Source organism: Sceloporus undulatus, chromosome 6 (assembly GCF_019175285.1).
Source record: "Sceloporus undulatus isolate JIND9_A2432 ecotype Alabama chromosome 6, SceUnd_v1.1, whole genome shotgun sequence".
In the NCBI taxonomy this organism is placed as follows: domain Eukaryota; kingdom Metazoa; phylum Chordata; class Lepidosauria; order Squamata; family Phrynosomatidae; genus Sceloporus; species Sceloporus undulatus.
The window spans coordinates 121,076,382-121,088,887 of NC_056527.1; the positions used below are offsets into that span (position 1 = coordinate 121,076,382).

Genomic DNA, 12,506 nt, shown 5'->3' on the forward strand with positions numbered 1-12,506 from the left:
CGGGCATGGGCTCCTCCTGGGTGGCCCCCACCAGGCGAGAGGAAGGCGCCGCGGCTGAGACTTTGTAGCCATGCGGGGAGGACCCAGCCCCGGCCCCAGAGGCAACATTGTCGCCGGGGAAGGTGAGCAGGAAGGAGGGATGCTATCGAGAGCAGGACTAGTCGAGTCAGGAAGAGGAAGAGGAAGGAGGGGAGGGGGGGAGAAGAGAAGAGGAGGAAGAGGAAGGCAGGGGGCTTCCTTTTTCAGGTGGGGCTCAAGTGAGGAAGAGGAAGGCTGGGGTTGGTTTTGGGGGGGTCCTTCCCTCCCCTCCTTCCCCCCCAAATATGGGGCCTGGTGAGGCGTGCAGCCCCCCCTCTTGTGGGGTGAGTTTTGGGGGTCCAGGCAGGGAGTGGGTCTCCTCAGGGGAGGAGGAAGGCCCGGCCCAGAGACTGAGGAGCCCTTTCAGGCCCAGCCTTGCCTCCATTGGGGGCTTGTCTTCCTCCTGTGGTTGGAGAGGGAAGGAGGAAGCAGTGGGGCTCCTCAGCCCAGAGGCCTCCCTTTTGGGCCTTAGATGTCTCTAGAGATCTCCCAAGAAGCACACTTGAATGTTGCTAGACCTTCCTAGAAGGGAGACCATTTGGAGGCCCCTGGAGCTTTGAATGGGCCTTGAGCAGCCACACAGTTGGCAGGAAACCAAACACCACCAGAGACCAAGGGCCCCGCGTAGATTATTAGTCCATGCCATCATTTCTCCATAAGGGTCTTCTCTCTCTCTCTCTTTCTCTTTTCCTTCCCCATTTTCTCAGGTGTGAACAATTCCCAAGCGCTGCCTTTCAAGCCCAGGAGACAGAGAGGGACAAAAAGAAGCATTTGACCTTTCGGGGAGAAGGCGAGATTGCCTCAAAGGGAGTCATTTTGTCTTGCTTCCCAACGTGAGAAGCTGTATATTATACACACAGAGACACACACACACACACACACACACACATATATATATATATATAAAACACACATATTTTGGGGGTAGAAGACATTGTCCCACTTGCTCAGCGACAGCACAAAAGGAAACACACTTCTGGCGCCATGAAGAAGTTTTTTGACTCTCGGAGGGAGCAGGGGGGCTCCGGCGCTGGTTCTGGGACCCTCGGAGGGATTGGGACCAGTAGCGGACTGGGCAGCGGCTACATTGGCCGGGTTTTCAACATCGGGAGACATCAGGTGACGGTGGATGAGGTCTTGGCCGAAGGTAAGGTCTCTTCCAAGCCCTGTTCCTTCCATCTCCACCTCTAGCTTTCCTAGTCTTGCAATTAATATTAACACAAATTAATGTATTAATGGCCTCTCCATCCCTGTTTGGATGTTGACCTTCTATGATCCCATTTTGTTGTAGGAGGAAACATGCCACTTAAGGTCAAAAATCCCTTTGCTTATTAAAAGGCCTTGAATGTTAATATTCAGGCCCATTAGGACTAATAGTAATAATCATAGATAAGGAGTTGGGTGACAGCTGTCTCCTCCGTTTTTAATCAGTTTTTAATGTTGTTTTTATGAAACGGCTTAAAGGCCCTTATTTCTAAGGACGGCGTAACAAGAAGCGACAACGACAACAACCAGCTGTCAGTCTTAAGTTGGGAAACTCTCTCCCTGGTGCAAAAGCCCCTCCTGTAGTAACAAGGTTATGTAACTTGCAAAGCTGCATCCGTGCAACTATTAAAGGGGAGAGGTGTTGGTTTCCTCCTGGTCCAGCCCTTCCCTTGTTTTGGGTGTTGCAACAAAAGGGTTAATGGGATGTAAATAGGAGTGTGTGCCCTATATAATTTTGTGGAGCCTGGCATGTGGGGCGTTGGAGGCAGCCTCACAGGACGCATGTGTTTGTCTTGTGGGTTGTGGGCCGCATGAACCAGACCCATAACGTTCAAGGCATGGAGAGCCTCTTGGCCTACTTTGAGCCAAACTGCCAAACAGACAGAATTTAAAGACTTTCCTCGCTTCAAAGGGTGGGGAATTGACCCCAGGACCTTGGAGCAATGGGGAGCTTTCCCTTTCCGTTCCTCGCTAAGAAAGAGCAAAATCCTATGCAGAATGGTAGCTTTGACCTTCAGCTCCAGTGGTGCTGAACATTTTTTATTTTGATGTTGCAAAAGGAGACTTGTGAGTTTAGGGCTTATTGTGCATTGGCTGAGACCCTAAGTATAAACATGGTTAGATGGATTGGGTGGGGAAGTCTTTCCTTTGGCATTTTTGCTATGCATCTTTGCTTTTTATCCCTGTGCAAAGGTTTTGTTTTTAATATTAAAAGTGGCTTTCTGGGGGAGAGGAAAGCAGAGGGAGCAGGGTGCCTGCGTTTAACAAGGTTGGCACTCAGGGTGGGTTGGAAAGGATGCTTTTGGATGCTGGTTTTGATAAGGGCTTCTTTGGCCATCCATCCTCCCCCCCCATGTCTGACCCAGAGCACCCGAAACGCTGCTTTGCTGGTCATGGTAAATTGCTGCAGGTGTGACACGGCGGCGAACAGAGAAAGAGAGTGGGCAAAAAGCCAGTTCTTGTCATCTGTCTCTCTATTTCTCTCTCCTGAAATAACAAAGCTAAATGTTTTTGGGGGGGAGAAATTGGCGAGGCATGGCTTTTGCTGAATGATGCTGGTTAAGCTGCCTCTGCTGATTTCTTTCTCGGATGAGGCCTGCGCTCTCTCTTTGGTGGCGGTCTGGAGGCCAAGCTACAAACAGTCTGGCCTTCCTTGCGCTTCCTACATAAAAATGTACCGCAGGAAACATAAGACCTCCTTTGAAGATGATTAAGTAACTTGCCGGCAGAATCCCTTTGCAGGAGGTTGACACAGCCAGGAAATGAACTGCTCCCTGCATGGCTGGATTGCATTCCCTCTGTCTCTCTTTCCTTTCGTTCATTCTCTCCTTTCCTTTCTTTCTTTCTTGTTCCAGCTCCCCCCTCTTCTGAGTGGTACAGGTCTTGCCTTGTTTCCCTTCCATTTGTGGAGCTGGGTAGCGAGTGGTTGCCATTGAGGCCTCTAGATTAGAGCTTGTTTAGCTTGGAAGGAGAGCAAGGCCCTGGCATACAAAAATGGATGGTCTGTGTCTCCAAGGCTGCTTAGTTGGCCGGCGAAGGGGTTCTTTGGAAATGATGGGGACAAGAGAATGAGACGGAGGGATGAAGCACGCAAGGAAAGCATACTAAGGGGTCCAGGATGGGTTAAGGCCTAAAAAGGTGGGGTTGTCACCTGTGGATTATGGGAGATATGTAGAGTTGCCACATCTCCAGACCTGCCCTTGTATCTATGGCATGGAATCTCTCCTTCACTCTTTTGGTTAAGGGAGAGGAATCTCAGGGCAAGAGTGCTGTCTTGGGAAGTATATGTGTAATTTATCTCATTTGTTTGACTTGGGGTTTGTTTTGTTGTTTCCCTGAATGCCCTGCTCTGTGCAACAGTGGTTCATGCTTAGGCCAGTGATTCCCAAACTGGTTCTCCATGTGTTTTTTGGACTTCACCTCCCAGAAGCCTTAGCCATTTTGGCCAATGGTCTGGGATTCTGGGACTTGGAAGTCCAAAATATCTGGAAGGCCAGAGTTTGGACATCTCTGGCTTTAGGCTATCATGGTGAAGAGCATTATCAGGGACTGTTACTTGTCACATCACCAGGATCCACTTCATGAGATTTCCTAGATCTCAGGTTTTGGCGCTGAAATTTCAAGGCCTGGTCTAGTCTCCTTCTGGCAATCTTAATTTTAAAAACTAGGAGTGTTTCTTTTAAGGCCTTTGGTTTAAACAACCTGGTTTAAACCATCCAACCCTGCCCTGGACGTTTCTGCCCCTCCACCAAAGGATTTTGCAAATCTCAAGTGGTCCTTTAGTCTCTTCTGTTTTGAAAGACATTTTGCAGTCTTGTGGGGCCTGTCCGGTGGGTCCAAGGGAGGAAAGTATCCTCCAGACATCTCACAGAGCTTTCCCATCCTTGTGTTTGTATGCCAGGCTAAGGCCATGAAAACGCAGGCTCAGGCATCCCTTTGGCTGTGGGCTTTTGTGTGTCTCAGACTAATCCACTGACTGCTGAATCCACTGACTTTAACCTCTGCAAGTTGTTATGATGGAGGGCAAGGTGCAGAGTCCATAACATTTTACACCAGTCAAGGGAAATGCTGAACAACTTAGCCATGAGATTGTGTCTTTAGAAGAAGGTCTTCTGCATTTGTTTGAAAGAAACCTGATTTTCAGCAGTGGAGCCAGAAAGTCCTGTTTGCCTGATTTTCATGGGACAAGGAAGGGCCTCAGAAGTAGACTGGAAGTCTAGCAAAGCTCATGCTGCCAACCTCTTTCTTTAGTTAGTCTCAAAGGTGCTTCAAGATCTGTCTATGTACTGATTCTACAGACTAACACGGCTATACCTTTGAATTCTACCGCTGTAGAAGACGGAGCAAGCTTGTTTTCTGCTGTTAGAACACAAAACAATGAATTCAAATTATAAGACAAGAGATTCCATCTAAACATTAGGAAGAGCTTCTGGACCCTAAGAGCTGTTCAACAATAGAATAGACTGCCTTGGAGGATGGTGGACTCTCCAGCTTTGGATAAGCAGATGTTAGCTGGGTGTTTGTCAGAAAAGTTGTAGTTGTGCTTTGTTGTATGGCGCTTCTACCTCCTGGAAAACTCTCCTGGCCATCCTGTTTTAAAACATTGGCATCAGTTTCCATTGCTAAAAAGGCAAAACTCAGTTCTAGAGCTCTGTTTCATTTTCTTTTTCCTCTAAGGATGGAGAGGAGTGCAGGAAAGGGCAAGCAAAGAGAATTAGGGAACTGGAACCCACTTTGGAACATATGATATTGAGGCTACCTTCTAGAAGTGTGTTTCTGAGCAAATGACATTTGTGGAGTGGATTTAGTTTGGGCCCCCTCCAAAAATATAAAATCAAATAAGCCACCCAGGATTGTTTGACTCTCAATCTATTGAAATAACTTTGGGGTTGGGAGCCCCAAGGGCTTTTAAAACCGTCCTTAAACCAGACAGGAAACTCTGTTGGTGGCCTTAATGCAGAATAAAGAATACTTTCTTTTCATAGTCAATGATTGCCGTTTTTTAAAATTGCACTATTTTGTCCCCGAGGGGGAAAAATCCAATTTTAGCAATCATTGTTTCATAAGATTACCTATATAATGAATGAACATCAACCGAAGTCAAGTTGGGCAACTGGAATGGATAGAATCCCAGTCAAGTCTGACTAGGAATTAACTTTATTTTTCCAGGCGGCTATATTTGGGATCTTTGCCTTTATGGAAACGTCTCTTCAGATAGGCTAAGTTCAGCATTTTAACAATCTTCATAGTCTCCATTACTCTTTTAAAATAAATAGACAGTATATACCGTATAATGCAAGGGAAGTAGAGGCAGTTGCCATGTTTACAAGTATTTCAGTAAAAATGATTCCCAAGCATGTTTTCATTGTGTTTTAATATAACATTCTGCACTTTATGCCCCTTTCTCAGCCACAGATGTTACAGTCTACTTCTTTCTGATCATAGGGCAAACTTCTCAGATATTTACAATATCTGTAAAGTCCAAAAACATAGATAACTAAAGTTTAGGAATTGCTGTATTAAACAATTTTTAAAAAGATAAGTTATTTTGTGCCAAATATGCAAAATGCCAGGCAAATATGCCAGACGTGTGAAGTGACCTCTCAGTGGATTTAGGGCAGTGGAAGAGTTTTCAATGCAAAAACATGTCAAGAAAGCCTCTTTTATGCTTCCTAGTTTGGATGGTGTGTTCTTAAAATGTGCTTTTTACATTCTCCCAGGGGTTTTAACATCTGGACCAGGGTGGGAATCATGCGCCTTTCACATACATTCCAACTTGAACAGTCGTCTCCATTTTTCAGCTGGTTTTCAAATGTCCTGGTTTCTCTCTTTCCCCCTTTTTGGCTTCATCTCATTTAACTTGCTGCAAACTCAAGTTCAAAGTGCAGAAGTAACTTGTGGTTCTTGCATGCCTTCAAGTCTGTTTCTGATTTACGGCAACTTACCACAGGGTTTTCCAGGCAATTTTCCTCGGAGGGTTTTTGCCATTGCCATCCTCTGAGGTTGAGAGAGTGTGACTTACCAAAAGTCACCCAGTGGGTTTCATGCAGGGTGACCAAGGGTCTTCCTCTTCCAGGACAGGTCCTACATTTCAGCCTTCTATCCAGGAGGAATCCATTTTGAGCATTTACATTAATGCTAGTGTTTTCAGCTTTTATTTGGTAAGGTTTCTTGAATGCCCTACATTTTGCAGTGCTCTGTCATCCTTTACGGTTATGGCATCTGGTCACACTGGTTTCATGGCCGAGCGGGAATTTGAACTCTTGTCCCCATAGTCATAGTCCAACACTCAAACCACTACACCATGCTGCCTCCCTAAATGTCCCAAAACATCCTCTAGAGTACATGGGAGCATTTTGCTATGCTCATTTTGGAGCAAACACAGTGGTCCCTTGATATCTGCTGGATACACAAGTCCCTTTACATGCAATGGTTTTATACATATAGATTTATTACAATCAACTGATCAAACATAATGCAGTGGATAGTCAAACAGTGTCCCTTATATGAAATGGCAAAATCAATGTTTCCTTTTTGGAATTTGGAATATTTCCAAACCCTGGATGATTGAACCTGTGGATAAAAAATCTGTGGATCTGGAGGGCTGACTGTAAATAAATCTGAATTTTATTTTACTATTTGGTTGCTTTGGGTGGGGTGCAGTGTGGATTTCCCCGACAGTTGCTCACAGCTGCCTAAGGGATCCACCCCAAGGGATTCTTTGGGGCTGCTTTTTGGGGGTCTGCTCTGTAATGGGAAGGAGAGAAGCCCTGTGCCATTGTGAGTCATGCTTCCTCTGAGGCTGGGATAGTGATTCAGCTGAGTTTGCATCTGGTTACGCCCAGCATATAGACGTGCCTTCTGGAATTAGTTAACCCAGTGGAGGATGTTTGCATAGCCTAAAACACTGGAGAGATGTGTCCCTTTGTATGGCTTGCAGATTGCAACCTGTGCGCATTGGTTTCTTATTTGGATCTGGGTCAGCCGTACTGCTGATACTTGATCTTCCAAGTCCTAAACGGCTTAGAGCTGGGCTCCTCGGCAGAAACAACCACCCGCTCTCTCCCTTCTGAACCGGCTGAAGCTTTAAGATCTACTTTGATCTACCTTGGAAGGCCGTCACGTGAGGACGCAGCCAACAACTTTTGGACCGTTCATAGACATGAAAGGGAATTCCTCCCATTAGCCAGACTCTGATCTGAGATTTCATTCTTCAAACAGAACAGGTCAGCTTTAAGAGCTGTTCTTGCACCAGGCAGAATAAATTATTATTATTATTATTATTATTACTATTATTACTATTATTATTATTATTATTATTATTACTACTACTACTACTATTACTATTATTGTGACAGCCAAATCTGCTCCTTGGTGTTGCATGGGATCTGGCAGCTGGGAAGGTTATTAGTGGCTCAGGGGCAGCCATTTGCTAATATCTGAATTTCCTGCAGGCCTTAGGAGTTGTGTGGCCTCCTTCTGTTTACTCCTCTTTCCGGCCACAGCAGATGCAATGCCTTGCATTACTTTTCAGATGAAAATGGCTCAGATCCACTCCGGCCTGAATTGCTGGAGCTGATGCCGTTCCGTTGGATGCAACCTTGGCTCCTGCTTTTCCCGTGTTATTGGAAACTTTTCAGTTTATTCAATGAATATGTGTAGGTCCCTTGGAGAGGTGAGAGAGCCACCACAAGTGTCTTAAACCATTGACCTTCCTAAGAGGCCAGAGGGGGACTCAATGCCTTCCTAAAGGAGCCGGTTGCGAGGCCTTTGTTGGAAAAGCCACCCCTGAATCCCTCTGTAGTGGACAGTTATCAGCCAGTGTCCATCATCCCATTTTGGAGCAAGGTACTGAAGCATGTGGTGGCCTTCCAGCTCCTGAGGTTTCTGGATGTACCAAATTATCTAGGTTTATTGCAAATCTATTTCGGCTATGGGACAGAGACAGTTTTGGTTGCCTTGGTGGATGACTTATGCTGGCAAAGAACTGGAAATTGATGGGTTCACCATAAGTGATTTGAAGGTACATATGCATACACACTCATGGGTCATGACATCTCCAAAGTTTGATAGCATCAGCTGAATCATTTTGGCTTTTCTAGTTCAGCCCCCTTTTGCTCTCAGATCCATTTGTTTGTCCTTCTGGCAGTCTGTTAAACTCTCATCCAGCACATTTTGGATGCGTTGCTTTCTCGTTTTAGCTATAGTTTTATTATAAGGTCGAAAGGTACAGGGTAGTAGAAATAGAGGAAGACTGCATGCTAGATGGATGGGCTCCATTAAGAAGGACGTGGTCATGAATTTACAAGACCTGAGCAGAATAGTGGAGGACAATGGGGTCTTGAAGATGTCTTATCCACAGGGTCACCATGAGTCGGGGACAACTTAGGACAGTCAACAACAACAACTAGACTGTTGTCTTGGCATCCATTCTATAGTGTACTGCATGCCTTCCTAGTCATTCTGTGTACTTTTCTGCAGCTCCTCCTGTTTGGAGATTGTTGTTTTGTTTTGGTCCTTTGTTTCCCAACAAAGATGAGGGGCACAGCAGTTTCCCCTCTCTGTCATTGCCTTTATTTGAAGAGATTCCCTCCAATTGCTTTGCCCTGCTGCAAAGGGTAGGCTGCTCTGCGTTGGCTGCTGCAGTGCCTTCCTGGCCGGCTGTCCATGCCGAGTGCCACGCTGCAGCCTTGCTTATGCAACCTCCTCGCATGCTCCACCACAGGATGGTCTTCCGAGGTGCGGCCCTTGGGAATGGCAGCTGTCGATGGGAAAGGAGGGATGCTGCGGCCAGTTAGCTGACCACGGACTGGCCTTACGGTGTCATAGGCTATGTGTTAAACTGCAACCATATCTATCTTTTCTTGCACAAAGACTTCCAAGGGCTAGAGTTGTGCTGCTTTTCTCCTTTTTAAAAAAAGGAATTTAGCAGAGTACTTGAGGAAGAGGCAGCAGGAGAGAGCCATAAAACACTCCTTCAAAAAGAAGGAAGGAAGAGGGGAAAAGTGGCAACACCTTCAGCTGGTGTTTATTTTTGCATGAGCTTTTATGGATATTAACTTACTTTTTTCAGATGTAGTATGCTCCTGTGACATTTTCTGGTTGTCATTTCCAAGGGTAGACACATTAGCCATATTTCTCTCCCTTTAAACCTAGATGACTTAAGCTGGCCTGCCATAATTTGGACAGATTATAATACAGCATGGCTCATGGGAGAAGAAGATAACGTTGGATAAAATGGAAGGCAGAGGAAAAAGGGAAGGCGGCAGGACAGGTGGCTTAACTTCATCAAGGAAGCCCCAGCCCTGAGTTTGCAAGAGTTTCTGGAAGCTACAAGTGTGTCTTCTTAGCTCTGTGCAATGTTTTTTCATATTCTCCTCCCTTTCAAGTAGTTTCAGTGGATTTCCCCACAAATGATTTGGCTCCAACTTTAAAATGAAGCGGTCTGGATTGGCTTGTTTGAGCCCAAGAAGCCAGGCTGATGCTTGACAAAATATGCCCAGGAAAGACAGAATAGTAGAGTTGGAAAGGGGCCCCAAGAGCATCAAATACGTACAAACCAGTGAAGCAATCCTCATCTTAAAGCATCCCCTTTGCTTGTTGTTCTTGTGTCCTTCAAGTCATTTCCTGCTTATGGCAGCCCTAAGGTGAATCAATCATATGCTTTTCTTGGCAAGGTTTTTTTTCCAGAGGGCTTTTGGCTTTGCCTTCTGAGAAGGTGGCTTGCCCAAGGTCCCCCATTGGGCTCCCAGAGCTGAGCAGGGATTCGAACCTTGGTTTCCGGAGTCCTTGTCCAACGTTATACTATATAGCAAGCAGCTATACTGTGCTGGCACAATCCTGGGGGGAATATCTAGCCAAAGCTCTGAAAGACAAGATTTATCTCTCTCTGGCAATGACGGAAAACACTTGGATTGTTGTTAATCTTTTAAAATATTCTCCTCTCCTCGCAAGTGGCGTTGTTTTGAGTAGATCCTTTGAAGGATTGGTCACTGATCTGTCGTTGGGAGGAGAGCAGTGGAGAAATCCTCTTACAGACATGCAGATTCGAAATGCATCTCAAAAGCTTTGCTTCCCAGCTGAACAGAGGTTCCTGAAATGCTTGTTTGGGATTGTTGGGGGGGGGGGGATCTTTGTGGTCAAAAGCTGTGTGCTAGGATTGTGTCTGTGGAGTATCGAAACAGCCAAAATTTGGGAAGGAGGTTTGCTGTATCTTGGGTTGAGGTCCAGACTGTCAGAAAGGCTATGGTCCAAAACACACTGCAGAAACAATCCAGTTTAAGACCATTTTAACTGCCCTGGCTCAATGTTAGGGAATCCTGGGAACTGTAGTTTTGTGAGACATTTAGCCTTCTCTGCAAGAGAGCTCTGTAAGAGTGCCACAATAAACTACAGTTCCCAGGATTCCCTAGCACTCAGCCAGTGCAGGTACAGTGGTCTCAAACTGGGTTATTTCTGTAGTGTGTTTTGACCTATGTCACTGTATGAGATGAGCCTGCCGTGCAATAGAGACCCAGCCACCTTGGCGACATATTTGTTATTGGGCGCCTTCAAGTTGTTTTCGATTTATGGTGAACCTGTCGTGGAGTTTTCTTGGCAATGGATTTGCTGTGGCTTTCCCCTGAGGATGAGAAAAACGTTGCCCCATGGGTTTCATGGCTGAGCAAGGAATTGAACCCTGGTCTCCAGAGTCATAGTGCAACGCTCAAACCACTTTGCCATGCTGGCTTTCATATAACCGGCTCTGGTTTCCCTTTAAGGTGGGCCAAGACTTTTCCTGTCCTTTTGCAGCTGGTTTTTCTGTCTGCAATGTTGAAAAAGGGCAAAGCAGCTGAGCTCTTGGGGTGATCCGAGCTTGGCTTGCAGGACTCCTCTAATTCTGACTGAAGCGTGTTATCTTGGCTCTCCTTTGCCCCAATTGAGGTAGGTCATGACAGTAGCCATTTCTCTGCAGCTCCTGGAGGTCTGTCTTTCTCCTGTGGAATCTGACATCTGATCCCAGAGATCCAGCACACACATACAATCTAGTCCAGAGGCAGGATTAAGATGGTTAGGGACAGAACTTGGTCTGGTCCAACTTCTTTGGCTCCTGGCCCTGTAGCATCTGGCTCAAGTTTTGCAGGCAAGGCCTTCCTGTTGCTGAACCGTTCTCTAAGAAAGCCCTTTCTGTGCTCTCAGGTAGGCTGAGGAACTACGTGGTTTAGCAGGAAAAGAACAGGCTGTGCTTATTGATTTTGTTTTGTTGTTCAATTGGTTTTTCGTGGTATTGTTAACCTCCCCGGGTGCTAATTTAGAAAGGTGGGGTGAAATGTAATAAAAGAAGAGACGGATGGACAAATACCAAATGCCATTTAATTCACACTGCTTATTTAGATGTATGCAGCTTGTTTTGCTGTGTCCAGTTCCAGGGTCCAACCTGGAAATGGATGCTAAAGAATTTTATTTTGGCACGAGGAGCCTTGGTCCTGTTCTCCCTTCATGGCTACAGCTGGTGCTTACAGAAGACACTGATGAAATTATGTGGATCTAAGGAAAGGAAGTTACATTTAATTCAGCGTATCATTAACACATGGCCTTGGCTTCTGTGAGTGACAATGCCTTGTTTAAATGGTTCTGCAAATGGATAAGTCTTAGATCTCGGGGCGTGCTTGTAAATACAAAATGCTGAGACCAGGAAGGCAGGGCTGCTTGTATGGCTTTCTCAGAAGAATCTGGAAGCAACTGGGACTAGGATCTAGTTACTAGAGCAAACTTTGGTTGATTGGATCCAACAGGCCAGTTCTTACACTTGCGTCTTGCAGCCAGTTGCAAATTCTGATTAGATTTCCATTTTGGCAGTGCTGGTTTGGCTCCAGAGACTGGCTGAATTCAAGGGCTTCCCTTCCCAATAGCATTCTCATTTTGTCTCTTCCAAACCTGTCATCTTCCCCAGAATGCTCCATACTTGCCCCAGGTCTCTGTTGGTGCAGCCTTAACTCCTATTTCCTAAAATTGCAGATGGAGTGAATGTACAATGAAGGTGGAGAGTCTGTGGTCCATGAGCAATATGCAGCCCCTTGCTAGGGTTTTTTGTAGGGACCCCCAGAGGATCAAAATCTTATTGAAAGAAAAGCCCTTCTCAAAATGGCAGCTGCAAATGACATGCCACTCCTTATCACAGTGGTTCTCAACCTGTGGGTTGCAACCCCTTTCACAGGGGTCACCTTAAGACCATCCGAAAACACATATCTCTGATAGTCTTAGGAACCGAGACACCGCTAAAGGGCGAGGGCTGGGGATCATTGGGGGGGCTGTGCCATGGGACTTAAAGGAATGCCAATGTGGGGCCCAGGGACCACAACCAATGCCCAGGTTGCCCTTTTCCCATCCTGTGCTATCCAGTAAAACCACCTTAGCTGTTGCTGGCTCCACCGTTCAGCTTGGAAGAGGTTAATACTAGTAAG

At 46.0% G+C, this 12,506-nt stretch overlaps 1 protein-coding gene across 4 annotated transcripts in view; it reads left to right on the top strand.

The window, feature by feature from the left end:
• AAK1 (AP2 associated kinase 1) overlaps positions 1-12,506 on the top strand; it is a 57,182-nt gene continuing 44,676 nt past the window's right edge. For all 4 annotated transcript variants that reach the window (XM_042471868.1, XM_042471870.1, XM_042471871.1 and 1 more), the window contains exons 1-2: positions 1-122; positions 786-1,225. In XM_042471868.1, coding sequence (XP_042327802.1) covers positions 1,063-1,225 — 163 coding nt within the window. In that variant the 5' untranslated portion in view covers positions 1-122; positions 786-1,062. The remainder of the gene's footprint in view (positions 123-785; positions 1,226-12,506) is intronic.